General features: G+C 39.3%; 1 protein-coding gene across 10 annotated transcripts in view; it reads right to left on the bottom strand.

Annotated features, from left to right (window-relative positions):
• The window catches only part of USP34 (ubiquitin specific peptidase 34), a 118,994-nt gene that overhangs the window by 27,267 nt on the left and 64,588 nt on the right, over positions 1–27,139 (bottom strand). For all 10 annotated transcript variants that reach the window (XM_071442611.1, XM_071442105.1, XM_071442343.1 and 7 more), the window contains exons 29-50: positions 26,411–26,620; positions 25,637–25,762; positions 24,780–24,902; positions 24,580–24,663; positions 24,173–24,259; positions 22,288–22,488; positions 20,860–20,942; positions 19,281–19,321; positions 15,453–15,577; positions 14,136–14,288; positions 13,034–13,138; positions 12,490–12,545; positions 10,935–11,055; positions 9,383–9,566; positions 5,738–5,901; positions 4,669–4,734; positions 3,201–3,347; positions 3,052–3,108; positions 2,879–2,956; positions 2,112–2,206; positions 999–1,171; positions 257–410 (exon numbers count right to left, since the gene is read on the bottom strand). In XM_071442611.1, the coding sequence (XP_071298712.1) occupies positions 257–410; positions 999–1,171; positions 2,112–2,206; positions 2,879–2,956; positions 3,052–3,108; positions 3,201–3,347; positions 4,669–4,734; positions 5,738–5,901; positions 9,383–9,566; positions 10,935–11,055; positions 12,490–12,545; positions 13,034–13,138; positions 14,136–14,288; positions 15,453–15,577; positions 19,281–19,321; positions 20,860–20,942; positions 22,288–22,488; positions 24,173–24,259; positions 24,580–24,663; positions 24,780–24,902; positions 25,637–25,762; positions 26,411–26,620 (2,633 nt within the window). The remainder of the gene's footprint in view (positions 1–256; positions 411–998; positions 1,172–2,111; positions 2,207–2,878; positions 2,957–3,051; positions 3,109–3,200; positions 3,348–4,668; positions 4,735–5,737; positions 5,902–9,382; positions 9,567–10,934; positions 11,056–12,489; positions 12,546–13,033; positions 13,139–14,135; positions 14,289–15,452; positions 15,578–19,280; positions 19,322–20,859; positions 20,943–22,287; positions 22,489–24,172; positions 24,260–24,579; positions 24,664–24,779; positions 24,903–25,636; positions 25,763–26,410; positions 26,621–27,139) is intronic.

The raw sequence follows: 27,139 nt of genomic DNA, 5'->3' as shown, positions 1-27,139 counted from the left end.
AGTCCCCTCAGGAAGCAATCCCTGGCTGTGCTGAGGCCAGCACAGCATTCCCTGCCACCCCTGTGTTTGAGGGACCACAAAGCCCTCCTGGCTCCTGATCTGCAGGCCAATAAATCAATATCCTTACAACTACCAAATTCCAACATCCTGTGCTTTCCAGAGGAGCCTACAGGATGCATCCCCTGTATAACTGCACCTAACAAAGCCAACAAGCTTTAGTTATTAAAAACATGGAAACAGAAATGGCACAGCTCACCACTTGTTGTTTTTGTAAGCATGAGGATTGACAATGTCCCTGATAAAACTGTAGTAATGGCCCCCATCTGCTGTTCCTGTGTGAACTGTCACACCAATCAGGTCATACTCATAACTCTCAGTTTCCTTCAGATATCCACCATCTTCCTTAAAACCTGAAAGAATTCAACACCATATTTAATCAGTTATTTCCTGTCTTGGGGTTGAAGGACAGGTGTTTGCTAAGGAAGGCAGGAGCCTCCCCTGAAATGGAAAATGTAACCCCCTCCCTCCAAATTGCTATAAATTTTAAATTAAGAGGGCTCTCGGGCAAAAGATACGGGAGCAGGAATAACAGTTCTTTACTAGGGAAGAAAATAAAAAGATAAAAAAACAATGCAGTAAACTAAAACACCACCATCTTCCTTAAAACCTGAAAGAATTCAATACCATATTCAATCAGTTATTTCCTAACACCCAAACTTCAACATTAGCAACAAACTGGATGCAATTATTTGCAATTCCTCTCTTACTTTATGAAAAAAAGATAAGATTAATTCAAATTAAAAAATATTCGAAACTAAAAATTGGCCATTTTTCTTATGTGAAATACAGTGTGTGACTTTGGGAATATAGGTTGATTAAAGCTCTGTTTGATTTTACTTGCTTCTGTTCTGTATACAGGCAGTGAATACACAAATAAATACAGAGTGTGTAACACAGACAGAGAGCCAAAGCTTGCTGAATCCATTTTATGAGCAAACCTTCTTTCCTGTCGTTCTTTCCCATGAGGAAATCCTCAGTGTAGGGTGTCATATCCAAACGTAAAGGGAATGAAAAGTGGGTGTTGACTTTCTCCTTCATCATGGTCACCATATTAAACGTGTATCTCATGGTGTTGAAGCTCAAGATACGAGGTAGTTTCTTAAAACATGCCCTGGAGGATCACAAACAAACATGAGTTACAAAAGCTTGGGAGGGTGAATTGGATTTGCACAGAGATTTGAAGCATTTATTTCAAGTGTAACATTGGAGATCTGTTGCTAAGACATAAATATCAAATTCAGTGCCCCAGAGCAGGGCAGACTGAGTGGCAGCAGGAAGGTCAAATTTAGCCCATTGAACAATTCTGTTTATGCTGTCATTGTACCTTGGAAGAAACAGCAAATTTACTCATATGGCAGGAGCCAGCTTTCCAAAATAGTATCATAAAATAAGCCATGAATGAATTCAACAATGCAAATCCCCTCACTGCAGGGAGTTACCATCTTCCAAAAGACAGAGGCAGAACATCTCCTGCAGAAAATCTCATAACATTTGCAATCATGATTTTCAAGTAAGTTACTCTCTCACCCATGTCATTTAAAACAACCAGGTTTTCCAACTCTAACAAAGGAATTTCTTAGCTGCAATACTAAGACAACATAAAATTTTAATTTACTTTCTCTTTATAAGCAGACTTTGCAAAACATGGAAACATTTTCAAAGCTACAAATTTTAATTAAGAAATTCAGGGTGACATGAAACCTAAACAATTATCCTGTATAATGAGTAACCAACCAACCTCTGAAAGCATTTAGTATTTTAAACCCAGGACTAATGTTCCCAAAGGTACCAATTAATGGGGTTTTTTAATTAAAAAAGGTCATGAACATTTTCCTGTGTCTTTTGCTAAGATACTCTGGATTCTCTGCTTTGGAAATTTGATTTCCTTTTAATTTCTGGTTTGCACAGGGATCCTTACAGGCCTAACATGATATAAAGTGAATGAAAGAGCAGAGTCCTGTTCCATCTGAGGGATTACTGTTACTCCCAGTGGAATTCCAGGGATTTACTAACAAGAACCATTAGGAATATTTCTTTCTCTCTGGCCACACCTTTTCTCAGCCCGCACTTTCTTCCCACAGTGAGAACACGTGTACATGTTGTCACCTTCCAAGGTGTCCTTAATAGTTACTTCATCAAGAGATTCCTACATGGAAAAAAAGGAGGTTATCTTGGATATTTATGGAGTTTACTTGACACCGTGCCTGCTTTCCAAACCCCTCCCTTTCACTCTTACTTTGAGTTTAATTAACATTTCCATAAGTTATGAAAAGAAAGCCCCAGAATTTTTTACAGAAGAGCACACACCTGAACTAAGAGAAGAGCTTGACAGGAAAAACAGTTTCTAACCCATATACAGAATTAAGGAACCAACTTAAAAATGGTACTCAATATTCCAAGCTGTCTCCAAGAATTCAAATCCATTAAATTCAAATTTCAACTGTGGGAATAACGGTTGTTTAAAAAGCTTGAAAACACAAAATTATGCTGGTGTAGGCTTTAAATTAATTTCATTAACAGCAATACTTGTAAATGTTAAATCTTTTGACATTTACAGTTCTCATATAAAATGACCACATCATGTTTAAAACAAGTAAATAGAGATTATTGACTGTAAAACAACAGCCAATGATTCTTGCTGGCTCCAGCTAATGGAACACAGCAGTGAAAAGCTGAAACTAAATTACCTGATAATATTAACCTCAAAACACCCCAAAAGTGGAGTGCAGACAAAAAGCATTGCCATCTTCAAGGGTGGCAGTGTTTTGTGCCCTTTGCAGCTGAGACCTGAGACTGATCTCAGGCTGGCATTACTCACATAAATATTCTTCATGTCTGCCACCTGGCACCTCACTGTGTAGAACTCCTCAGCTGTCTGACTCACATGCTCACAGTCCTGAACAAAGGCCAGACAAAAGCAATGAAATCACTTTTTTTGACAAGTTAGGAGATATTATCTTTAAAAGATCAGCTCAGAGAAGGAGCACTTACCAAAGAAACGACATTGTTTGTGATAACACCTCCAAACAAACTTTTCACTGTGTTTTTCTGCGAAAGAAAGAATAAATAAATTCTGTCAAGGAAATTTGAGCAAATCCCTAAGTTCTCAAGCTCCCTTTTGTTCCCTCTTAATAACTCACCAGTTCTGGAGACATTTCCTCTATTTTTGTTATTAGGTCAGTGAAGAACTCAGTCATGTCCTTCTGCTCTCCAGTGTTCAAGGGCTGCTTATCCATGGTGTAGGTTTTACAGAAAGGCCTTGGGTTGTAGGCCTTACATTCACTTTCCTTTGGATAAAAAATACCAAACAAAACCAAATCAACCCCAATATTTTCCTTTTCAAGTTACACAGATGTACCACACACACATATATGTGTATCTGTTTTAGAAAAGACATCTTTTACACACAATTTTACAATCTTCTGCATACAACATTTCCTAAATGTTTCAACGTTTCTGCTGAAATGCAAAGCAGTTTTTAGCTAATTGATAACCATTATCATGATACCAGTGAGTAAAATATCACTACTAAAAAAGTATTAAAATATTTAGGAAAACTTCATTAAATGAATCATTAAAATAAAATATCCTGGCTGAAGATGTGACATGAACACTTTCTGCACATCTGTTCAGACACAAAATAAAATGTGAGAACATCAGCTTGTATTTATGCATTTCTGGACATTGCTGACTTAAATCTTGCCAAGTGCTCAATTCTCATTCAGACTCCTCTATGTTTTCATCTAGTTTGCAACAGGATGTGTTTAGCCAGAGCAAAGAATGTGCAGTCCAAAGCAATTCTTTAGAATCCATCCCCATTGCACTGCCTTGCACACTGGGAATGCAGGACTCACTCACTCTGTTCTCTTTTAAGGATGCACAGCAAGGCAGCACCTCCTCTAAATATTGCCTTTTCTAGAAAAAATAAAATATTGCCTTTTCTAGAAAAAAAAAATTGCCTTTTTTAGAAAAAATAAGATATTGCCTTTTTTAGAAAAAATAAAATATTGCCTTTTTAAGAAAAAATAAAATATTGCCTTTTTAAGAAAAAATAAAATATTGCCTTTTATAGGAAAAATAAAATAGTGCCTTTTATAGGAAAAATAAAATAGTGCCTTTTTTAGAAAAAAGGCTTTCCCCAAGATTTAAACGGTAAGTCTTGCTACGACTTTCTGTTCCTATGTTATTTTCTGCTTAATGAACACCTAATTTAATAATTTCTGCGATTCATGGGAGGCATTACAAGTCAAGATTCTTTTCCCCACTTGTTTTCAAAGTGGTTGTGAATTTCTAACACAAAACCAGTGTCAAGACACTCAACTCTCCTCAGGTTTTTTTTCATTATTTCAGAATTGTTTCAGTGTTTTAACAGCAGTGAACACCTGGCAACTGCTTTAATTTTGTTTGGTCCTGGAATCTCAGAATTTTGCTGTATTTCAATGGATTAATCTTTAAATATTGGAGCAAGGAAAATGCAAATAATAAAAATAATGAATTTTCTTTGATCACCACCTCCCCAACACCTCTGTAATTAATGGATTCACCTGAACTATGTACAAAGAACCTCTAAAATAGGACACTTTCTAAAATACCCTCTTTCACACCCACCATTAGGTATGTAAACATCTTCTGGAGTTCCAGCAGAGTGGTCTTGTGTTTCATATCTTCTGAATACTGTCAGAAATTAATAAAAGAAGACTTGATCTTATTATTTCCAAAAACATACATTAAATAGATGTAACAGCCAAATAAAAACCCCATTACTTTATTATGTACCATTGAGAAAAATGATTGTGTACAGGAACACACAGTCTATAATTTTCTATTTAGAATTTTTATACTTATTTTACACCTTTTTTTGGCATGTCAACATTAAACCTGAGAATAAAATAACTCTACTTTCTAAAAATTTATTGCAGGTAGGAGCTTTTGGGGAAGTGTTACAAAGTATTAGTGGTTTTAGAATATTTTTTTAATTCACAGATGTTGTGAGGGCTCTGAACAGCCTTCCCACAATGCATTTCCTGTACAGACGAGTAATAATATGTAATTTTAAATAAAATGTTAATTGCACTCCCTTGTTTAGCTTTTTATTTGCATTTATAAATGGCAAATCCAGAAGTTACATGACAAGTACCAGCAATAAACAATAACAGAAAATGATGAGGTCACTGCCAGTTAGGGTGTTTCACACACTCCAGGTGCCCTGCTGATGTCAGGGACCAAAATGATATTTTCTCTCTCACAATGAAGAGATAAAAGTGATAATATTGAACTTCTGGAAGTCAACCAAAGAATGATAATTTACAGGACCTGCTGCACTTCTGGCAGCACGAGATAACGTGCTCTGGGACTTCATAAACATTGATGAAAAAACATTTCTTAACAAAATGACAAATCAGCAGTTAAGAAACAACAGATATTCCCATAAACCCAAACCAAGCTACATGACAGCAACAGAAATATGACTTTTACAACATTTGGTTTCACTGCCACCTTAAGAACCTACCACATTAAATATTTCAGAAAAAACTCACTGAAAAGACACGAGCAAAAACATCCAACTACACAAAAAGCAATGTTCTCTATCTAGATGTAAGTCTCAGAAGTCAATCTGTATTTTTTCAGTATTTGCAGGGATTCTGAATGTGAATTTCTGCCCAAGCCCCCCACTCACCTTTGCAGTGAAGATTGCTTGCCTGGCCTCTGGGATCATGTAGAGCTGCTGGATAGTGGAGGCCAAGTAACACGTGGCTCCAAGGTTGGTTAAGCCCACAAACCTGCACTCGGCACGCACGTCATCGTGGGGCCAGTAATCCCACTTGTAAGGGGCATGGGAGGCTGTGGAAAGCAGCAACCACACAGGCAGCAGAACAGTCAGTTCAGAGGGCAATTTGCAAAAATACAAACACAATGAAAAGCTTCATGTTCACGGGAAGAAAATGTCACTGCTTATGCTCTGTACATTGTGGTGTTGTGACGGTCCCCAGGATGAGGTGAGAGAGGAGAATCTGACTCCAAGTTCTCAGAAGGCTGATATCTCTATTCTATTCTATTCTGTTCTAAAACTATACTATAGAAAGAGAGAGGATACATCTAAAGGCTAGAAAAGAATGATAATAAAAGCTCATGATTGACTCCTCAGAGTCTGACACAGCTGATGGGGATTGGTCATTAATTAAAAACAATTCACAAGGAACCAATCAAAGATGCAGCTGTTGGTAAATGATCTCCAGACCACATTCCCAAACAATCAGGTAATTATTGTTTTCATTCTTTTCTGAGACTTCTGATTCTTCCCAGGAGAAGCAATCCTGGCAAAGGGATTTTTCAGAAAATATCACGGTGACAGTACATTTACAGGCATGAGCCAGACTGTGCCTGATCTTTAGGAAAATGGATTAAACATTCCTCAGGAAAATCTTTAAAATCTTTGGATAGAGCAGCAGCCTTCCTGCAACATCACTTTGGGCTGCAAGGGGCTCTCTGTGCTCTCCAAATGTCAAGTGAATCAGACTGAAAAAGCCATTTTCTTTTTCTTCCAAGCTTTCTATTCTCTGAATTTCATACCAGATGTAGGGATGGATTTCTTACACAGGGAGGCACCAGACAAGTTTGGCAGGGCTGAGTGACTCTTTCATGAGCCTTGTTCTGACATGGCTGCCAAGAAATCAGAAGAATGGCAAAGTTCTTCTCATCTGCCAGTCAAGAAGATGGTAACCAGCTTAGACAATCTTCCTTGGTATCCAAGAAGTTGGACACAAAGCCCTGCAATGCATCCAGCTTTGCTGTTCATCCCCAAAGATGTCATTCTCTGAAAGCACAGTGTGTCCCACAAATAATTCAGCACCTCTGCTGAAGTATATGTTCAGGTAAAGAGGAAAAAAAAAATCCCCAAAAATAGTCTGGATTTATTTTACAATCCACAAAAGCTATGTGGGGTTCAAGACTGAAACTTTAAATCCTCAATTATTTTGTCACAGATGAAAGGCTCATTAGGGATTCTTCTCAATCCACACCATCAGACAAAAATTCAGGAACTATTTGGCATCCTCACATCTTCAGAGACCAGACGCTCAAGAGTTTCTGTTGCACAACAAATAATGGTTGTAATCTTCATTTTGGCACTGGCACCAAAACAACTCTTAGCCCTGAAGCTCCAAGGAGGGAAGAAAAGAGATTTAATTCTCCTGTTTCAGCAAAGCTCAGTGCTGTGACCTCAGGTTACCTGGGCTGGTCAGCCAGTTGAAACAAAGCTCCCCTGCACATTTCACCTCCTAAAGGAGGTCATGAGCCTGGCAGAATAATGCAAAATTCCCTCCCTTAGCTGCAATCCCTGAATGACAGCATCCTCATTCTCCCTTTCTGATGGAAGGGCTCAGCATCTCTCCCTGCCTGGAGCTCATCAAGCTCTAATTGCAAAGCAATCATTGACTCCTCTGTACTTCACAGAGCAGCTGGGAGGATCTTCCACCTCCTTCCATCTGACAAAGAGCATTCAGCAACTTGACAAGGACTTTCTCAGGATGACCTTGTGTTCCCCAGCCTGGGATTTTTTAAGTGACTGACTTCATTTGTGTAATAAAATTTTTCCTTCTCCATATGGATCTTAACTAGAAAGGCAAATTTGAGGCTCCTTGATGTCTATCTTCTTTATTCCTCACTGTTGTTATAGAAACCAGCTTTTTCTCAGGAAGAGAAGGGGAAACTTGAAACCAAACTTGCCATGTTCACATTCTATTTTAAGCAAACTAAAGCTGAATTTTTTCCTCTCAGAATGACCATGCATTTCTTTACATTCCACCTTCTGAGGATGCTCCTGCTCCACTGGTAACACCAGACATGATCTTTAACTTGCTGGGAAGTGAAGCACCTACTCTTTGAACTGAAAGGTTTTATCAGTCTTTAAAGAAGCAAAACTCCAAAATACTGCAAGAAATTCTATGAACAACTGAAGATACCTAAATCCACTCTTCAGTGAGATCATCCTGAATGAACTGGGAGCCCTCCCTGCCAAGAAAACAGATTTAAAACCAAAGCCAGGATGGAAATTTCTAGTATTTCCCTTAATGTTTCTCCTAAGAAGGATGGAGGGATAGACCTAAGACAAGAGTTTTGAAGACCAGTAAGATTACAGGGATGACAAAGTGGAAAAGCCCAGTTTCAATAATCTTTGGATCACAACAATGGAATAACAAGCCCTTAAGCAAATGAGGTTTCACAAGTCCTGTGCTGGGTGCACATCACAGAGACAACAGCACTGTGGCAGTTGTAATAAAATTAACATTCATGCAAGTGAGAAATGCTGGGTATGGAGCAGGAGCACAGAGCAGATGGCTCTGGAGAACTTGGGATGAACAAACAATCTAGGGAAGAGTGTTTGAAAGAAACTAACAACTGTGGGAAATGCTACAGAGGAATTACTGAGACTTGGAGTGAGGAAAACACTGATTGTTAAAAACAAATGATTGCACCTGGAGAGACAGAGACACCCTCAGCAGCAGATAACATGCTCATAGCAAACATAAATAGCCAGTATTTTCATAAAATATATTCTTCATAATATTTCTTCTGAGCACAGGAGACCTTGGAAGGCCCCAGGCATAAGAGAATAGAACACAAAGCATTATTATGATCAGATTTCTCTTTTGCTTGCTGAATTGTAAGGCACTAAAATCAATTCCACACATTATAATAAATTACAGAACCTCAGGTTAGAGAAATTTTAACTGGGCATGTGAAAGAAATCTAGCTAAAGCTAAAAGTGCATAATAAGGATTTGCAAACCAAAGATTAAAATATTAACTAGCTTGAAATGTGGCTGATTTCCATATTATACACAGGAACTGTGGCTCCAAAAGGCAGGAAGCATGGAAGCCAAGAGGCACAGCAGAACTGCTAAATGCACATATCTGGGTACAGACTGAAGTCAACTGCAATGATACCAGAGGCTCTGAAAACATCACAGGGCTGCTCAGAACTCCAATTCCTTCATGTAGTTTCCACACTTTGGTTTATATATAAATATCCCATGGTTCATGTCAGAAAGGAAAAAGGGAAATTAAAATCCAGCACAAGAGGGTGAAACATGTAAAATCCAGTGTTACCTGTGTGTACCTGCCATTTAACAGAACCACACACTCTAAATAATAATATTTAACAACAGGTGATATGGAAATGATTATGGGATGTCGTTGGTAGGTGAGCAAAAGATGCCAACACTTGTGCGCCACTGCTCCAGGTGACAGGGAATACACAGCAGAGCTAGGAAGTGAATTCCCAGAGCAGAGTTAGTGGCCACAAACACTCCAGAGGTTCTTACACTGCATGTGCTGAGCCATGACCCAGTTGTGGAGCAGCCTGTAGTTTTCCACTGAGCCTTTCACCATTTCCACCAGCAAGTCATAGGCAGCAGCCCTGGAGGAGTGGGACTTGCACTTGGGCTGCTGTCTGTCCTTCAGACTGGGCAGCAAGAACAGGAGGTTGAAGATGTCCCTCAGAAACTCCTGGAAAACATGAAATTGGCACATTGAGCAGCCTGAATGTATTCTTAAAACATGAACCATACATCAACAATTTTCTAGGAAATTCTGTTGACTTTCTGGACCTCTATCATGCAGAACTTTCTGACCTGAATACAAGTTCTGAATCACAAATTCCAACAATTTATACTGCATAAAGTGCACTGTAACCACATCATAGTCTAAAGAGGAACATACCAGTTGGAAAAGAATCACAAAATATGACTGGTTTTATGATTGATAACCTGACAAACAAGACATGGATTTTCAGTAACTTCTAGGACTAGTTTCTCTCAAGTTTTTCTTAAGCTTTCCATACATTCAAGCTACATAAACCTGACCTTTGTATTCCTCTGTTTTAATTTCCACATCCTCCTCTACCACTGCATTCTGTGAATTGAATTCTTATTCTCATTTAATCTGCAAGCTCTCCCTAAGTTAAATACACAGTCTGTTCAAATGCTGTCAGCAGTGTCACATTTGGACAATCAAATCACCTTCAGGGCTGTTTTACAACAACAGAATAAACAGCCAAGATATAAACAACATCATTAGACACCAAGGCCTACTTTTCAGCTGAAAAGGCCCAATAATAAGTTCTGTAGAGCCTACAGAAAATCAATCTAAAATTGTTTTTACACACAATTTGCCTTTTTTTATGACAATGCAGTTCTTAAAGATAAAATAAATAGTTTTAATAGAAATAAAATAGTTTTAATATAAATAAATAGCTAATACAAATAGTTTTAATAGAAATAAAATAGTTTTAATATAAATAAATAGCTAATACAAATAAATAGTTTTAATAGAAATAAAATAGTTTTAATATAAATAAATAGCTAATACAGATAAATAGTTTTAATAGAAATAAAATAGTTTTAATATAAATAAATAGCTAATACAGATAAATAGTTTTAATAGAAATAAAATAGTTTTTTAGCAAACTTCCCCTGCTTCACCACTTTTGCACCTTAGAGGTGGAATGTAATAATCTTGTAACAGATCTCTGCCAGTGCACAGGGGTTGTTACTTTTAGATCAGACTGCCCAGGATCTGGTCAAAATTAGCTGCTGTTAAGGACTTAAACCAGTTAATGCTGATCAATAGAAAAAAACATTTAAAGACGAGAAATGAAAATAAATAAAACTTCAGGGATGGAAGAATTCTACCCTGAAATTACACAGAAAGGGAAGGAACCGTATGTGCTGCTTGTTAATAAAGGAATATGTGTGGGCTTGCCCATCATCCTAAGGCTAGAAATATGACAAACTTTTATACATTGAGCCCTGCAATCAAAATGTGGTGCAAAAGGCCCAGTTTTGATGTGTCAGTGGTGCTGCAGGTCCTGCTCACCTGGCCCTCGCGGGAGAATTTGAAAGGTGGTTTGTGCTTGATGACGCTGGTGGCGAGGCGCAGCAGCCCTGTGAGCCCATCATCCTCGATGTTCCCATCCTGGTGGTCCAGGATCTCCCTGCTGGAGATGCACACACAGGCAGACAAGCTGTCACAGACATGTTTCATGAAAAATCCTGCCTTTAGGATTCTTTTCTCCTGAGAAGCTGAGAGGCCTCAGGAACAAAATGTAAGCAATGGTGATCTGCTGCTGTGGAATGCAACAGGTGCATCTGGGATTGGTCTCGTGTGGTTGTTTCTAATTAATGGCCAATCACAGCCCAGCTGTCTGGACTGTCTGGTCAGTCACAAGCCTTTGTTATCATTCCTTTTCTATTCTTAGCCAGCCTTCTGATGAAATCCTTTCTTCTATTCCTTTAGTATAGTTTTAATATAATATATATCATAAAATAATAACTCAGCCTCCTGAAACATGGAGTCAGATCCTCGTCTCTCCCCTCAACCTGAGACCCCTGTGAACACCACCACAAGAAGGGATGTCACAGCTCTGCCCCACTGACAATGCACCCAGTGAACATGGCAAACAATGGCTCATAAAGGGGAGGATACAATCTTCAACCCATCGGGAGAAATGGGGGTGGAACACAAGGTGGGGAATACAAGGTGTATAAACCAATGAAGGATTTCAAGGGAGGAGAACAGCTTGGGATAGGAAGGGTTAACAACTGGATGGGTGTCAGGATCCTTAGCTTGTCAGAGTGACCCTGACAAAAGTCAGAAAGTCTCTTTTCCCAGCCCAGCACTTGAAGGAGGAGTCAGAGCTCTTCAGTTCCCATTCTCAAGGTTGGTTATCGTTCCTTATCTATAAAAATTTTCTCCTGCCCTGCTGAGGTCCGTCCAGCAGGACAGACAGAGGCACTGTGCCTGCCCCCGGGGTGGGGTTATGTCTTTATACTAAAAACTACCTGTGCAATGTTTACAATTACTGCCCAATACCCATCACCTGTGTTGGACAGTGAGCTTCTACTCTAAACCAATCTGGAAGTGCCAACATCACAGCAGAAGATGGAGGCCAAGAAGAAGAAGAAGGAGAAAGGCTGGACACACCCAGTTCCCTCCATCCTGCCCCCTGAACCCCCATACCAGAAACCCTAAAATCTACTTTTCCACCCTGTGATAACTTCACTAATATTCTACCTAAACTGTTGTGGCTTGCTGATCTTCATGTAAGGTTGGTAATTTGCTCCACAGGTCACAATCAAACCCCCAGGTGTTCTGGGCTCTGTGCCAGGGTCTCTGAGCCCCTGGCAGGGGTCCTGGCGCTCCTGGACAGCCAGAGGGATGTGCTGGGGATGGGGGGAAGGAAGGGGGTTTGAAACCTGGCAAGGAAGTAGCTGAGTAACAAACAGATAAACGACCTGGCTCAATTAAATAACAAAGGCAGGCCTGTGTCACTCTAAAAACAGGGGGAGAAAAACACAGAGAGACTACAAAACCACAAATCAAACTAAAAACACACTCCAACACAAGGGACATTGCTGGGGGTAAGGCTCACCTCCTAATGCAGTCAGCAAGGTGTCTGGCCAGAGCATCCAAATCAAGTAGGGTTGTCTGATTGAAAAGAAAGAAAATGGAACACAAACGGGAAAGAATTATGGACTTCTTTTGGAGGAAATATTATTACTGCACACAGAAAAACAGAGATAATTCAAACTCATTTTCAGGCATGCTCTAAGGTAAGTTTTCTGATTTATGCTAAATGGCTGTTAACTGAATTTAACTCTTTCAGCTTCAATCAAAAACTTGATTAGCTCCTCTTTGGAACACACTGGAATTATCAACAGTGTAATTATCACAGATAATTACACTATTCTCATGTCTGTGACTTTCAACTAAGTTCACCTTGTGTGTTCTAACAATCCCCTTTCTTGACTCTACAGAGGCACTACCTGAAACTTCCAAGAGCTACTGAGTACAGAGTAAACTGAGAGATGGGAAACATCCAAGAGCTGCTCACAGTCCATCAAATCTTAAGAACAAATGTCTGAAGACACAAATTAAAAGCAATAAACATTGGTATGAATGCAAGGCAAACCTACCTGACTTGCATCTTTGACATGAATGTTATCAATCAGTTTGCACAGCAGCCAAAAATACTCCTTACAACCAGGTCTCAGCACAGCTTCCTCTTCATAATCCTCTATCTGTGGAGAGAAATTGCTTTTGTTCTGAAGTAGAACACAAAATAACTCTATTAAAAAGGCACAGTAACTGTGTTACAAGAGAATTACTTTCTTCAAGCCTCTAAGGTAAGTACAAGAACAATGTATTTCACAATGGTAACAGTGTATGCTCTGTTTTTCTTCCTCAATATATATTAATTTTCTTGAAAAATATTCAGGATGATCTGCCAGACCTGTAAAAGATTTGTAGAAGAGTGTGGAGTTCATCCCACCCACTGCAAACCACAAAAATATTCAGGACAAAACATGAAAAATGTGGGTTGATTTCAATTGGTAAATACATCTCTAATTTTAAACTCTCCTAAAAAGCAGATAAATATTACAAAATCTTCTGTAGGTTGTTTTAATTTAACTCTTTTAAAAAATATCTGTGTAAATGGACATTGAAATTTGAAAACAGGAGCACTTCCCAAAAGCTGTGCTGCATTTCTCCAGGCACAGCCGAGCTGTAAATTACTGCAGTGTCACAGTTTAACCATTTTTGGAAAGTTTCTGGAAGCATCTAAATCAGAAGCCTCTGTGTATCTGAAACAGTATGTCAGACCCAACAATAATGTGCTAGCATGTTTAGTTTTTATATTTTATATGTTTATATTATATTATAAAATATATTATATTATATATCATATATTGTTAAGGACTTAAATCCTTAACTAATATAATATAATATAATATAATATAATATAATATAATATAATATAATATAATATAATATAATATAATATAATACAATATAATATACCAATCTCTTGTTATCTTATATATAGTATTAAATTATTATATATTATATTTATTTTTATATTTTATATTTTACTTTTTAATAATAATTTTAAATTTTTTACTTTTTAATAATAATTTAAATTTTTTTACTTTTTATATTGATTTTAAAATTTTTCCTTTTTTAATATGAATTTAAAATTTATCTTTGAGAAAGTCTTGTCAGTTCTTAAATTCTTACCCTAATTGGTTTCAGAGCTTGAGCATCAGGGAGAAATTTTAGCAAGGTTGATGCAGCCAGCAGCAGAAAGGAGCGGTTGATGGAGTCTCCCCCATCCAGGCCAGAGAGAGACAATTTGTACAAACCATTGCAGGACTCGTGGCGAACTGCAGTCTAGGAAAAATCATGGAATCGCATCATTACACACATTCTTTGGAAGATTTCTTCTTTTGTATGTTTTTCCTTCATAGTTATATAAATTCCTCTCATAATATCCAAGAGGTTATCAGGGTTGAATGTGTCCTTCTAAAACAGGGATTACAAATAATGTGCATTTCAACTGCTTACAGAAAAATGCAAATTATACTACTCTAATTAAAAAGATGATTTGTTTGTGTCCTGTGTCTCAAGTTATGTATTTTCCATGGGAATGATTACAGGGACTAGAATAGAAAATATCACATCAGGCAAATCAAGGAAATCTACATGAATCCTGAATTTACCCTTACTCTTTCATAAGTACTAATTAATTTAATTTCTCTAGAAAAACTATTTTCTTCTTCATTTTATTAATAAAAATATCCACAGTGTAATCAAGCTTTGGAAGTTTGCACTCTCTCATTTCCAGGGATTTTAAATGGAGCCAGCCTGTAAGATTTTTCTGTGCTTGAGTAATAAAACAACAGATAAGAATTATTACACCATGTCCCCCTTGCACCTTTAAGCAATCACCAATAAATACAAAAAAAATTCTACTGTGAATATAACTGATGCAATTTTTAAGCCTTTATTCATTTAAGCCTGTGGACCATCTTCAGTCTAGCTTTAGTAAAAATTTGGTCTAGCTTTAGTAAAAATTTGGTCTAGCTTTAGTAAAAAATTACTTAAAGCTAGATCAATCTTTGGTCATGACAAAGATTCTGGTGAGGTGAATGAGAATCAATTCTCATTCACCTCATTTTGTGATTCTAATTATAGAAAAATAAATAGTAAAAAAATAAATCTAGTAATGTAAAAAACATAATGGGGGAAGTACACTTCAGCTAATTCAAGTCAGGTGGCATCACCCAGAAATTTCAACAAATTACTCAGAAATTTCAACGAATGGCAATGAAAAAATGACCTTCAAACAGAAGCCAAGGAGAAAGGTGAGAGTTTATAACCTGGTTTGTCACTGAGCACAGAGCCACCTTCCAATGATCACTTCTCACCCAGCACTGCAAGGAACTGAAGCAGATCCTGCCACTTGGAGCAGAAACCACAAGTCTTGGATTGAATGAATGGCAAGCCAAAGGTAATGACACTAATTAGGAATGCACCAAGCTCCCCATTCCATACCTCTGGAATAAGCAGGGTGAGTTTCTTGAGCCAGTCTTGCAAATGGTCACTGTCAGCCAGGCTGGATTTCACCAAGGAGCAGCAGTGAGCCCAGCTCACCAAGAGCCACATGGAATAGTGAGTGACTGCAGGAGAGAGAAACCCCACATGGAATAGTGAGTGACTGCAGGAGAGAGAAACCCCACATGGAACAGTGAGTGAGTGACTGCAGGAGAGAGAAACCCCACATGGAACAGTGAGTGAGTGACTGCAGGAGAGAGAAACCCCACATGGAACAGTGAGTGACTGCAGGAGAGAGAAACCCCACATGGAACAGTGAGTGACTGCAGGAGGAGAGAAACCCCACATGGGATAGTGAGTGACTGCAGGAGAGAGAAACCCCACATGGGATAGTGAGTGACTGCAGGAGAGAGAAACCCCACATGGGATAGTGAGTGACTGCAGGAGAGAGAAACCCCACATGGGATAGTGAGTGACTGCAGGAGAGAGAAACCCCACATGGAATAGTGAGTGAGTGACTGCAGGAGAGAGAAACCCCACATGGAACAGTGAGTGACTGCAGGAGGAGACAAACCCCACATGGAATAGTGAGTGACTGCAGGAGGAGACAAACCCCACATGGAATAGTGAGTGACTGCAGAAGAGAGAAACCCCACATGGGATAGTGAGTGAGTGACTGCAGAAGAGAGAAACCCCACATGGGATAGTGAGTGAGTGACTGCAGGAGGAGAGAAACCCCACATGGGATAGTGAGTGAGTGACTGCAGGAGAGAGAAACCCCACATGGAACAGTGAGTGACTGCAGGAGAGAGAAACCCCACATGGAACAGTGAGTGACTGCAGGAGAGAGAAACCCCACATGGAACAGTGAGTGACTGCAGGAGAGAGAAACCCCACATGGAACAGTGAGTGACTGCAGGAGAGACAAACCCCACATGGAACAGTGAGTGACTGCAGGAGAGAGAAACCCCACATGGAACAGTGAGTGACTGCAGGAGAGACAAACCCCACATGGAACAGTGAGTGACTGCAGGAGGAGACAAACCCCACATGGAACAGTGAGTGAGTGACTGCAGGAGAGAGAAACCCCACATGGAATAGTGAGTGAGTGACTGCAGGAGAGAGAAACCCCACATGGAACAGTGAGTGACTGCAGGAGAGAGAAACCCCACATGGAATAGTGAGTGAGTGACTGCAGGAGAGAAACCCCCCATGGAACAGTGAGTGAGTGACTGCAGGAGAGAGAAACCCCACATGGGATAGTGAGTGACTGCAGGAGAGAGAAACCCCACATGGAATAGTGAGTGACTGCAGGAGAGAGAAACCCCACATGGAATAGTGAGTGAGTGACTGCAGGAGAGAGAAACCCCACATGGGATAGTGAGTGAGTGACTGCAGGAGAGAAACCCCCCATGGAACAGTGAGTGAGTGACTGCAGGAGAGAGAAACCCCACATGGGATAGTGCGTGACTGCAGGAGAGAGAAACCCCACATGGAACAGTGAGTGACTGCAGGAGAGAGAAACCCCACATGGAACAGTGAGTGACTGCAGGAGAGAGAAACCCCACATGGAACAGTGAGTGAGTGACTGCAGGAGACAAACCCCACATGGAACAGTGAGTGACTGCAGGAGAGAGAAACCCCACATGGGACAGTGAGTGACTGCAGGAGGAGAGAAACCCCACATGGAATAGTGAGTGACTGCAGGAGACAAACCCCACATGGAATAGTGAGTGAGTGACTGCAGGAGGAGAGAAACCCCACATGGAACAGTGAGTGAGTGACTGCAGGAGACAAACCCCACATGGAATAGTGAGTGAGTGAGTGAGTGCAGGAGGAGACAAACCCCACTGTAAGCCATGCCTGTCTAGAGTCAAACATACACTTAACCAATCTGTTAGCTCCTTACACCTGACACCCAGCACTTATTTCCCTCCTAGCTGTGCACTGCACACCATTTATCAAGGTAACTCCAGCACCCAAACTGTGAGCTTCAGCAGGAGAACAGACTGGCTGCAGCTCTTCAGATACTTGAGAGTGCAGCTCCCAAGAGATCCTTACTCACAGTCCCTTAAGGTTTCCTGTTTCATGGACATCACTCTCATCATCCCACACTGCTGCCACTGCCATCAGGTGACCAATGCAGGCAGCCAAATTCAGAGCTGCCCTTGAAGGCTGAGCACAGTAACAGAATTGCAGCCTTTTACTCTGATTTGGCTTTGACTTATCACACCTACCAGTTCTAAAGGGTGTAAGCACAGCAAAGGCTTCCTGGGCAGAAGGGCTGCACACCCAAAATGGCATTTATTTCAGTAACAGGCAAGACAAAACCTCTCTTGGCACTTAGGATACAAAAAACCTCAGGAGTTTTATCAATATGCTGATTAAACACTGACCACTGTACTAATGATGACCATCCAATTAGATTAAAATTAACAGTGAGGGGCACAGTCCTTTCCTAAATCTCTACGTCTTGAGCTGTGAGCTGGTGCTTTGCATCACATCTGCACATTTATTTCCTGTTTTGTACTCATTTCTGTGGCTACATTTGTGTTGCCTCAAACAAAAGTTCCATTGCAATCACCTTGCAGCCCCCAAACTTTGGAAATTCTTAGGTAGTGTCTTTGTAATGAAATCAGAATGAGAATTTTGCAGTGCTTCAGACTCCATCCAGTGCCACCTTTCCTCTGGTAAAAAGGCCAGGATGCTTTCCAGGACTACATTTTCAAATACCCCATTTTCTGAAGGAATTATCAAAGAGAAACCATTCTTCATCTTTGATTATTTAGGAGAGAGACTGCCAGCAGCAGGAGCCCGAGCACAGACCCATCAAATGAATGGCAGCAATTTCTGGGGCCAGTATCTACTGGGATTTATTCCCTGTAAACAAGGCCTGAACACTCAATTACAGATGTATCCAGGGGTGCCCAGAACAGCTTTTTTATGGAATAGGACCCCACCTGTCTTGCCAATGAAGCTCTTCCTCATGGCAGAATAAAGAAAGCTGCTCTTGGAATAAGGTCTAATTTTAATTTTTCAGGTGCAATCAGAGTTTATTCCTGGTAGCCCCCTCACCTTCTACTTAACTTCCACCTGAATTTCCTATTTTCTTCTTTGCAAAGTGTTACATTTCCACAGGATGCTGCCTGCATACCTGTGCCATTGGTTATTTATGCAGGATAAAGTGCTGGATGGGATTTGTCTCAATTTGCTGTCCTCCTCATTGATGCAACCTGAGCTGAAAATTCTCACACAGAATTTCTGCCAGAAGCCCAGTAAGAAGTGTTTTGGCAAGAGGGAAGCAGCTGAAAACCTCACTGAGCAGAAGATGCTTCTAACCACTGCCCCAGCTTCACTCCCAAAATAGAACTGAACTTCCCCCCTTCCTGGTCTTAAATAAAGTTTGGGGATGAGGGGTGGGAGCAGGAATGGGGGAAAATCCAGATGGGATTTAGCCTGGAAAGAGGATTGGGAAAATCTCAGTGAGGTTTCAGCCAGAAAAAGGAGCAGGAAAAACCCAGACAGGAATTCTCTGGAATGCTTAATCGGGAAAACCCAGACCCGGATTTCACCTGGAATTAGGACTGAAGGAAAACTGGACTGGATTTCTCCTGGGAAGTGGCTCAGGGAAAAACCTGAACCAGATTTCACAGAAAATCCAGACTGGGGAAAAAACCTGGACTGGATTTCACTCAGAAACCAGGGGTATTTTCTTGGAGTAAAACAATTTTCCATCTTTCTAATGGTGGAATAAACCCAAATAATAAATTATCATCAATTTGCCATCCCTGTTATTAGCTCCTGACACAGCTGTTTTGCAGCACTGACCTTCATGCCTTGACCTGTGATCAGACTGAGCCTTCAACACCCTGATGGGAAGAAGAGAAAATAATTTGAATTTTATCACACAGCACATAACAGATTATACTCAGAAATACAAGTACACACAAGTCACAACACAGTTACTCTTTAAGTAACCACTTGGAAAATCTAAATTCATCTTAAAAGGATTCATTGCTTGCAGTATTCAAAATTAGCAACAATAACAAAACTATGGAAGCCTTCAAGTCACCCCCATGAAGCTTTACTGACTACAAGATTAAAAGCCAAGGAGAAGTACCCACAGCCCCTTCTTTATTTTATCCAAGCCAGAGATGTCAGAGCTAAGAACTGACCCATACAGAGGAAATCTAGTTTTCTTCATAAAGGAACCACACTCTGAATAAACATTTCCAAACTTTAAATGTTTCTATTTATTTACTTCCATTTTTATTAATTACAATAAAAGGTTATGAAACCAAAAATATAGCATATATACTTAAATATTTTTCCTGCAACTCAACTAGAGGTGAAAGTTAAGCACACTTGCAGACTGGAAATGTTCTGAATGCCCTTAACAATCTTTTAAAAATATAGTAAAGCAACTATCCATCACTTGGAATCAATTCTACAAAAACCTGACCTCCCCAGCATCACTCTGCCTGCCACAATGCAGCCTTACACAGAATTGCTTTTCCCAGGATGAAAAGGCAACAGGACCAAAATCTCCAATATGTCAGATTTTGCCTTCAGTATCAGCAGGGTGGGAAAAATAAGTCAAAACTGACAGACAACTAAGCAACATGTGAATTTATTTTAATTTCTCCTTTATGCTGCCTTGAAATTAAGAATGCTCTGGAGAAAACAAAGAAGGGATTTTGGTGGCACTAACATATTTTATGAAAAATCCTTTTGTTTGGATTTTCTCTCCTGAGAAGCTGAGAGGCCTCAGAAATGAAATGTAACCAATGGTGATCTGCTGCTGTGGAATGCAACAGGTGCACCTGGGATTGGCCTCATGTGGTTGTTTTCAATTAATGGCCAATCACAGTCCAGCTGTCTCAGACTCTCAGAGACATCTCTGAGATGGCAAAGATTTTATTATTCCATTCCTTTCTATTCCTTTCAAGCCTTCTGATGAAATCCTTTCTTCTATTCTTTTAGTATAGTTTTAGTATATCATTTTCTTTTAATATAATATATATCATAAAATAATAAATCAGCCTTCTGAAACATGGAGTCAGGATTCTCATATTCTCATCTCTTCCCTCCTCCTGGGACCCCTGAGCACACCACCACATTTGGTGACCCCGAGTGAGGACCATTCCCACATGTTGGCATGAGAATTGATGTGATTTATCATTTACACACCCATGCCTTCCACCCTGAGCACAGAGTTCTCACCCCTCTCCTCCCTGCCACTGCAGGAGGTGACTAAGGAAAGGCAATCTGCAGCCTCTGGGGCTCAGAGGGATGTGGCTGGCAGAGGGAGCAGAGCTGGGAGAGCCCCGGGGCGGGTCCTGCAGGAAAGCAGTGATGGAAATGCGCACACTCATCAGCTTTATCACAAAAAGAAGAAGATTTGTACCTAGGTGCCAAGTTGTCATATGTATAAGCAACTGACATAAGTCGCTGAATCAAACTGGTTCCCTGGACAAGTACAAGAAACACCTTTAAAAATTGAAGTCGAAAGAAAAAAAAAAAAAAAAAAAACAAGTTAATATAACAACAAGTTTTTGATCTGTTTTTTAATTATACACACTGTGTGAATCTAAATAAACCCACCTGTGCAGAGGAGGAAGGGCCAAAGGCAAATCACAGCATCTTCACAGTTAACAATTTACTGGCTTTATTAAAGCAGAGCTAAAATCCCACGTTTCACTGACTAGGTCTAGATGCTAAAATTTCATTTTCTAAAGAAGACAATTCAACTGAATAGGAAAATCAACCATTTATTCAATCCTTTTAGTAAAAACATGGTATTTTTTTAAAGTAGAAACTACTCACAGCCTTTTAAAAGCCTTAGGTTTGAGGAGACAGGGCTGAGGATGAGGTTGGGCACTTAAATTGTGCCTACCTCTGTGATCAACACATTTTACTGACTAACCACTCTCTTAAGATATTCATCTTGAGCCAATCTGACAGACTACACAGAATTTTAAAATGCAAGCGTGAAGAAAATCTTAAAAAACTTAAATATCAAATCTACAGCAATCAAAACTACTAATCAATTGACAACTAAAAATTTAAAACCAGTAAGAGAAAGCAACAGCACCATTTACATGTTCAAAAATTTAATACATGTGCTAAGTTCCCTGTATGACAGTAGCCCTGGTGATTTAGGGATTTGTTTTGTCAAAAAAGGCTGATATTTATAGAATAGTTCAGGTCTTTCCAGGTATAACAAAGGGGAAGTTTGGCTCCAGCTCAGAGCTCAGACTTGCACTTTTTGGCAGTCACAGCTGGTCCTGTGCCCAAGAAAGTCAATTTACACTGAATGTTCCCCTGATGCCAAAATACCCCATGTGCTCAGCCTGCCTTAGGAAATCAGCATGCAGGAATCTGGCAGGAAGGTTTACAGCTGCAGGTAAGTTCACACTCCCTCAGATATCCCTAATAAAGTTATTTCAGTGTTTCCTGAAGGAATCCAACATGGATTTAGCGAGGACAAGGGCAGCTCATGTTATAAACACAGGTTAATAATAATATGCTACTGTAAAAAAGGACTGATCAATTCAGGAAATAAAATCTAAGAAACAGGGACAAAGCACTGGATTCTGAATTCCCAATTAATGTGTTCATCAACCACCAAAACCCATCTTTTGGTTGCCAGGCTTACAGATATTCAAATACTTTTCTAGAGAACAAGCAAGAGATCAATTATATTACTGAGATCAATTAGTACTACAGACTTTTCCATTCCATGATTTTAGTACTAAAATAAGGACTTCACATTTAACTCTTTTAGCAAAGGAGATGTTTCCTAGAGCTCCTAGAACCTCTGTGTGTCTCCTACCTCTGTCAGCCTGGGGATATGAAGGCCCTTGACGTGGTCACTCGTGGTTTTCCTGGACTTGCCCGGCCACGTCCTTTTCCTGTGGCTCTCTGCCACCCCAGACCAGGCAAAGACATCATGGTAAGCCAGATCCAGATCTGAGGGGTCCACTGCAAACTGGCAGATCAGCTTCAGCAAGCAAGCAAGGCAGTCCAGCTGCCACTGGGAAGGGGAAGGAAAAGAAATCTGTCACTGTCATATTTTCTGGAGAAATTCCCTTGCCCAGGATTCTTCTCCTGGGAAGCTGAGAAGCCTCAGAGAAAAAGGAAAACAATGTTATCTCATTTGCTTCTCCTGTGTTTTGCTGCTTTGGAATGTGGTTTGGAGACTGTTTGTCCAACAGGTGGTTGCTTCATTGGGCTCATGTGAATTGTTTTGACTTAATGACTGTGGTGGTGTTCACAGGCCTCCCAGGACAAGGGAAGAGATGAGAATCCTGACTCCATGTTTCAGAAGGCTGATTTATTCTTTATAATATATATTAGATGAAGAGAAAATGATATACTAAAACTATACTAAAAGAACAGAAGAAAGGATTTCATCAGAAGACTTGCAAGGAATAGAAAGGAATGATAACAAAAGCTGGTGCCTCTGAGAGAGTCTGAGCCAGCTGACTGTGATTGGCCATTGATTAGAAACAACCAACATGCACCAATCAAAGATGCACCTGCTGCATTCCACAGCAGCAGATAATTATTGGTTTTCTTTGCCTCTGAGGCTTCTCAGCTTCTCAGGAGAAAAATCCTGGCTAGCAAAAGGATTTTTTATAAAATATGTCCGTGACAAATGCCCAATCACCGGCAGGCTGTGTTGGGACTCTGGAAGGAGTCACGAGTTTTCATTATTATCTTTTAGCCTTCTGTCTGTATCCTTTCTGTACTCTTTAGTATAGTTTAGTTTAGTATTCTTTAATATAATATAATAAAATAATAATTTAGCCTTCTAAAAACATGGAGTCAGATTCATCATTCCTCTCTTTGTCAGGGAACCCCACAAATACAAGAGAAATCTTCAATTTTGAGGGATTGATTTTATAAATAATTCAATGCCTGCGATGGAATTTGCAACTGAAAACCTCAGCAAGGTATAAAGGAGAAAAAACTATAGAAGTAACTTGAATGTAGCACAAACTAATGATAGAATAATAATGAAAAAGGTGATTATTAGTCATTCTTATAGAACATGTGCATTATTGACAAGTTCTTTATTAGCACCACAGCCACTATGCTAATTGTCACACTGAGAGCAAGGGAAACTGGTATTTCTTGGCCTCTTAGACAAGGGAAAGATAATTAACAGATTACTGCTAATAGACTGTGATAAATAATTCGCTACTAATAGACTGTGATAAATAATTCTCCAAATAACAACCTTTCCTAAAATAAGCAGAAAAAATAGCAAAAATAAATAAATATTCCATTCTTGTTTGGCTACTTTTGGTTTCTTTAAAGAAGTATGATCTGTTATAGTAACACCAATGTAGTTGCAATCATTCCTGAGGAAGGGACCCAGATTTTTTCCCCTCTAAGGTTCCATGAGCTACAATTTTAAGTTCTACAATTTTAAGACCAGACAACCCTCCCCAAAATCCATAGAAAACCAAGAAGGGTGGTTTTAAAACATAAAAAAGCAGAAATATATGTATACTTTCTTTTTTTAAATAAGCTCTTCCAGGAATATAAAATATTCAAAAAAAAGATGCTACTACATAGAATCTGGTGGTTTCAATCACAGAAGGGATCTATTTCACAACAGAAAAATAACTGTAACAAAGGCTCAAGGCATTAAAAGTCCTTACAAATACCAGCAATGTTCCTCTGGAAACAAAGGCAGAGTGAACACCTACCACAGTCCATGATTCCTGCTCCTTAGGCTCTAGGATTCCAGAATTGAAAATTTCCAGTAACTGCTGGAGCCCTCCAGCAGCAACAAACTGTAAGCATATGATGGGTTCAATGTGAGAAAAAGCAGATACAGAAATACCACTAAGATCAGTTAGACACCAACCTAAGCTTTACAAATGAATAAATAAATTATAAACTATTCAGCTGGATATTTTATGAAAACAAATGAAATAATGGTACGTGGCTACCACAAATTTACAAGCCTGATAACACAGAAAAACTTGCAAATGTTATCCCTAAATTTGAGAGAAATGATTTTATGATAGATAATGTTTTAAATGGGTTTTTATTTTAAATTTCTCTTGAAAAATTGTCTTAGGTATCATGGAATACTGTAGGAAAAACAAACCTTGCAGCTCCACGTGTTTTTACTGTTTTCTATTTGATCTTCACTTGAATCATCTGAGTCTGGGTAAAGATCACTGTAACTTCCCTAAAGATAAACAAAATTAACGGTAAAAGCAGCTCAAGAATTGTAATACTCTAAAATAAATCCTCAATCTATGCTTTGGTTCAGAGAAAAATGAAGATTCTGTGCAAGGAAATTACCGTAGATTCCCGTCTTATCCTCCTGTTGGGCTTCCCCAGAGCTTCAATGATCTCCAGGGCATACAAAAGTTTATGGGCACTTTTTATTCGCAGGAGGTCCTTCCAGCTAAAGCCATCATTACCCTTGAAAGATGAAAAAAAGATAGAAAATCATTAATACAATTACATGTAATGCTCATCTATCTAAAAGTTCAGGGAGAGGATTTTTCAAGTGGCATGCACAGATTATTTGGGGTTTAATTTCCTCCGTTATCTGAAATGAGACAATTTCAAGCAGATTTCTATACATGATTAACAATCTGAACAATGAAAAGGCAACATTATTATATGCTGAAATACACATAATTTTACATTAGAGGAAAGCAAACATCACACTGTAAGTGCCACCAACATTTTGATGCATGTGTGCATAAAAAGCTGTAATATCTACAACCTGTTAGGATGCAATTTCAACCACTTTTAAAGAGGCTGAAAAATATTTTTATCTGTAGAAATCAACCCATGCTATGAGCTGAGGGAATAGAGTACAGAAGAATCACTACCACAACAGCCACAGTGTTAAAGCCAGGCTGAACTGAAGAAACTGCTCTTTCCATCCAAGTGAAAAGATTGTGATCATTAGTACTGATTAAATTTCTTTTAATTTATAAAATAAACTTTGAAAATAAATGATAAAAACGAACTTTGGGAGCTAAGCTGACATCTCTGTTTAGTTTTAGATTTATTAGGTTTACTCCTGTCTCAGGACACTTAACAGATTTACTATGTAACATTCCTATTTGGGGAAATTCCAACTAAAACACTGGATGCTAAAAAATTCAAGTATCATAAAGATAAACATGTAAAGCTTTGTTCACCTGCTCATCAGAAATATTCTGGAATGCCTGCAGCATATTAGGGCACGTTGGTAGGAGCATTAACAGTTCCCAGACACGTCTGGATAAGTTCTCTGCATGGAGATGGAGCTCTTCACACCTTGCACTCTGACAAACCAAACCATAACCATTCTTACTGTGAACTTCTTTGAGAAAAAGACATTTCAAAGCCCAAAAACCTATTTATTTGTAATTAAGAACCTGTTTCCTATCTAATAACTAAATCCATAATTAGGATCTGATAACTGAGGTCTCAACTTGCAAGAAATTAAGTTACATGATCTTTAAATCATACCACATATTTTGAAATATTTAAATGCAGATAAAACTTATAAATAAATTACAGGTTCAAATGTACAATATATGATTTAATTTCCCTCAAGCTAATGATGGCATAGAAGATCAAGCTAGGGTTTTTCAATAAAACTTTACAAACCTTTCTTCAAGCCAATTCCCATTATGAGTCACCACGTCAACTTAAATAATCAATATTTTTTCTTAAGAATTGCTTTTATAGCTTCTACAGTATTTACAACATTCAAATGTTCTATTATTGCTAAGAAAATATTAGCAATATCTTAGCAATATTATTGCTAAGAAAAAAGGAGAATAATGAAGATTTTACCACGTGAATGAGCAGGCAAAAAACATCTCTAGCAACTGAACAGAGTAGAGAAAAATAGGCTACACAGGAAAACCAGATCCAATGAAATAAGACTTCAATGCAACTGTTCTAATAGAATCACTGTGAATTACCTCACTGTCTTCCATAGCCACTTCTCCAGAAGGAGGCTTAAAAGAGGCCAGCATCTCTAACAAATCAAAGAGGGTGGTGAGGTGAGGTTCTTGCAGGAGTAAGAGCATTGGAATGTTGTCCTTCTGAGGAGGAGGCAGGCAGGAGGCTGGCAGCTGGACACCTTCACCCTTGCGCTCCCTCCTGGGGGCACCGAGGGACACAAACACCATCTGCAGCAGACACAGCGAGCAGAGGGAGCTTTGTGACAAGCATGCAATGTTTTCACAAGGCTCAGAATTCAAAAATTAAAGACAATTCTTGGTTTTGTAGTCAAATCCCGGCTTTGCAGCATTTTCAGCAAGGCATTGCTTTCACTTGAGGCATTCATGGTGTAGCTGCACTCGATGCCTCAGGTTTAGCTTTTAGGTTTTTTAGATTCTGTGCTGCTTTAGTGTGTGGGTCTGAGCTTCATTTTAGGGGATGGTGAGCTCTCTGCACAGAGTAGGGAGACAAAACAATTCCTTCTCTAGCTGGGAACCAAGGACAAATGATCCCAATCTCAGGCCCAGGAGCATAATGGCAGAATGAAGAGAAAGAACAAGAAGGGTGAGACTTGATGGGCTGGAGCTGTAATTGGACAATTCACTCCAAAATGCAAATGGAGCAAAACTGATAAACCCTGATAAACTGAGAGACCCCTGAAAAGCTGATAAACTGAGAGACCCCGTGGCCGGTTGTGCATTTTGTGA

This window comes from Agelaius tricolor, unplaced genomic scaffold (genome assembly GCF_023055355.1).
Source record: "Agelaius tricolor isolate 1412-34295 unplaced genomic scaffold, bAgeTri1.0.p SCAF_1, whole genome shotgun sequence".
In the NCBI taxonomy this organism is placed as follows: domain Eukaryota; kingdom Metazoa; phylum Chordata; class Aves; order Passeriformes; family Icteridae; genus Agelaius; species Agelaius tricolor.
The sequence above is the reverse complement of the archived record's forward strand: the minus strand, read 5'-3'. Positions and strand labels throughout refer to the sequence as shown.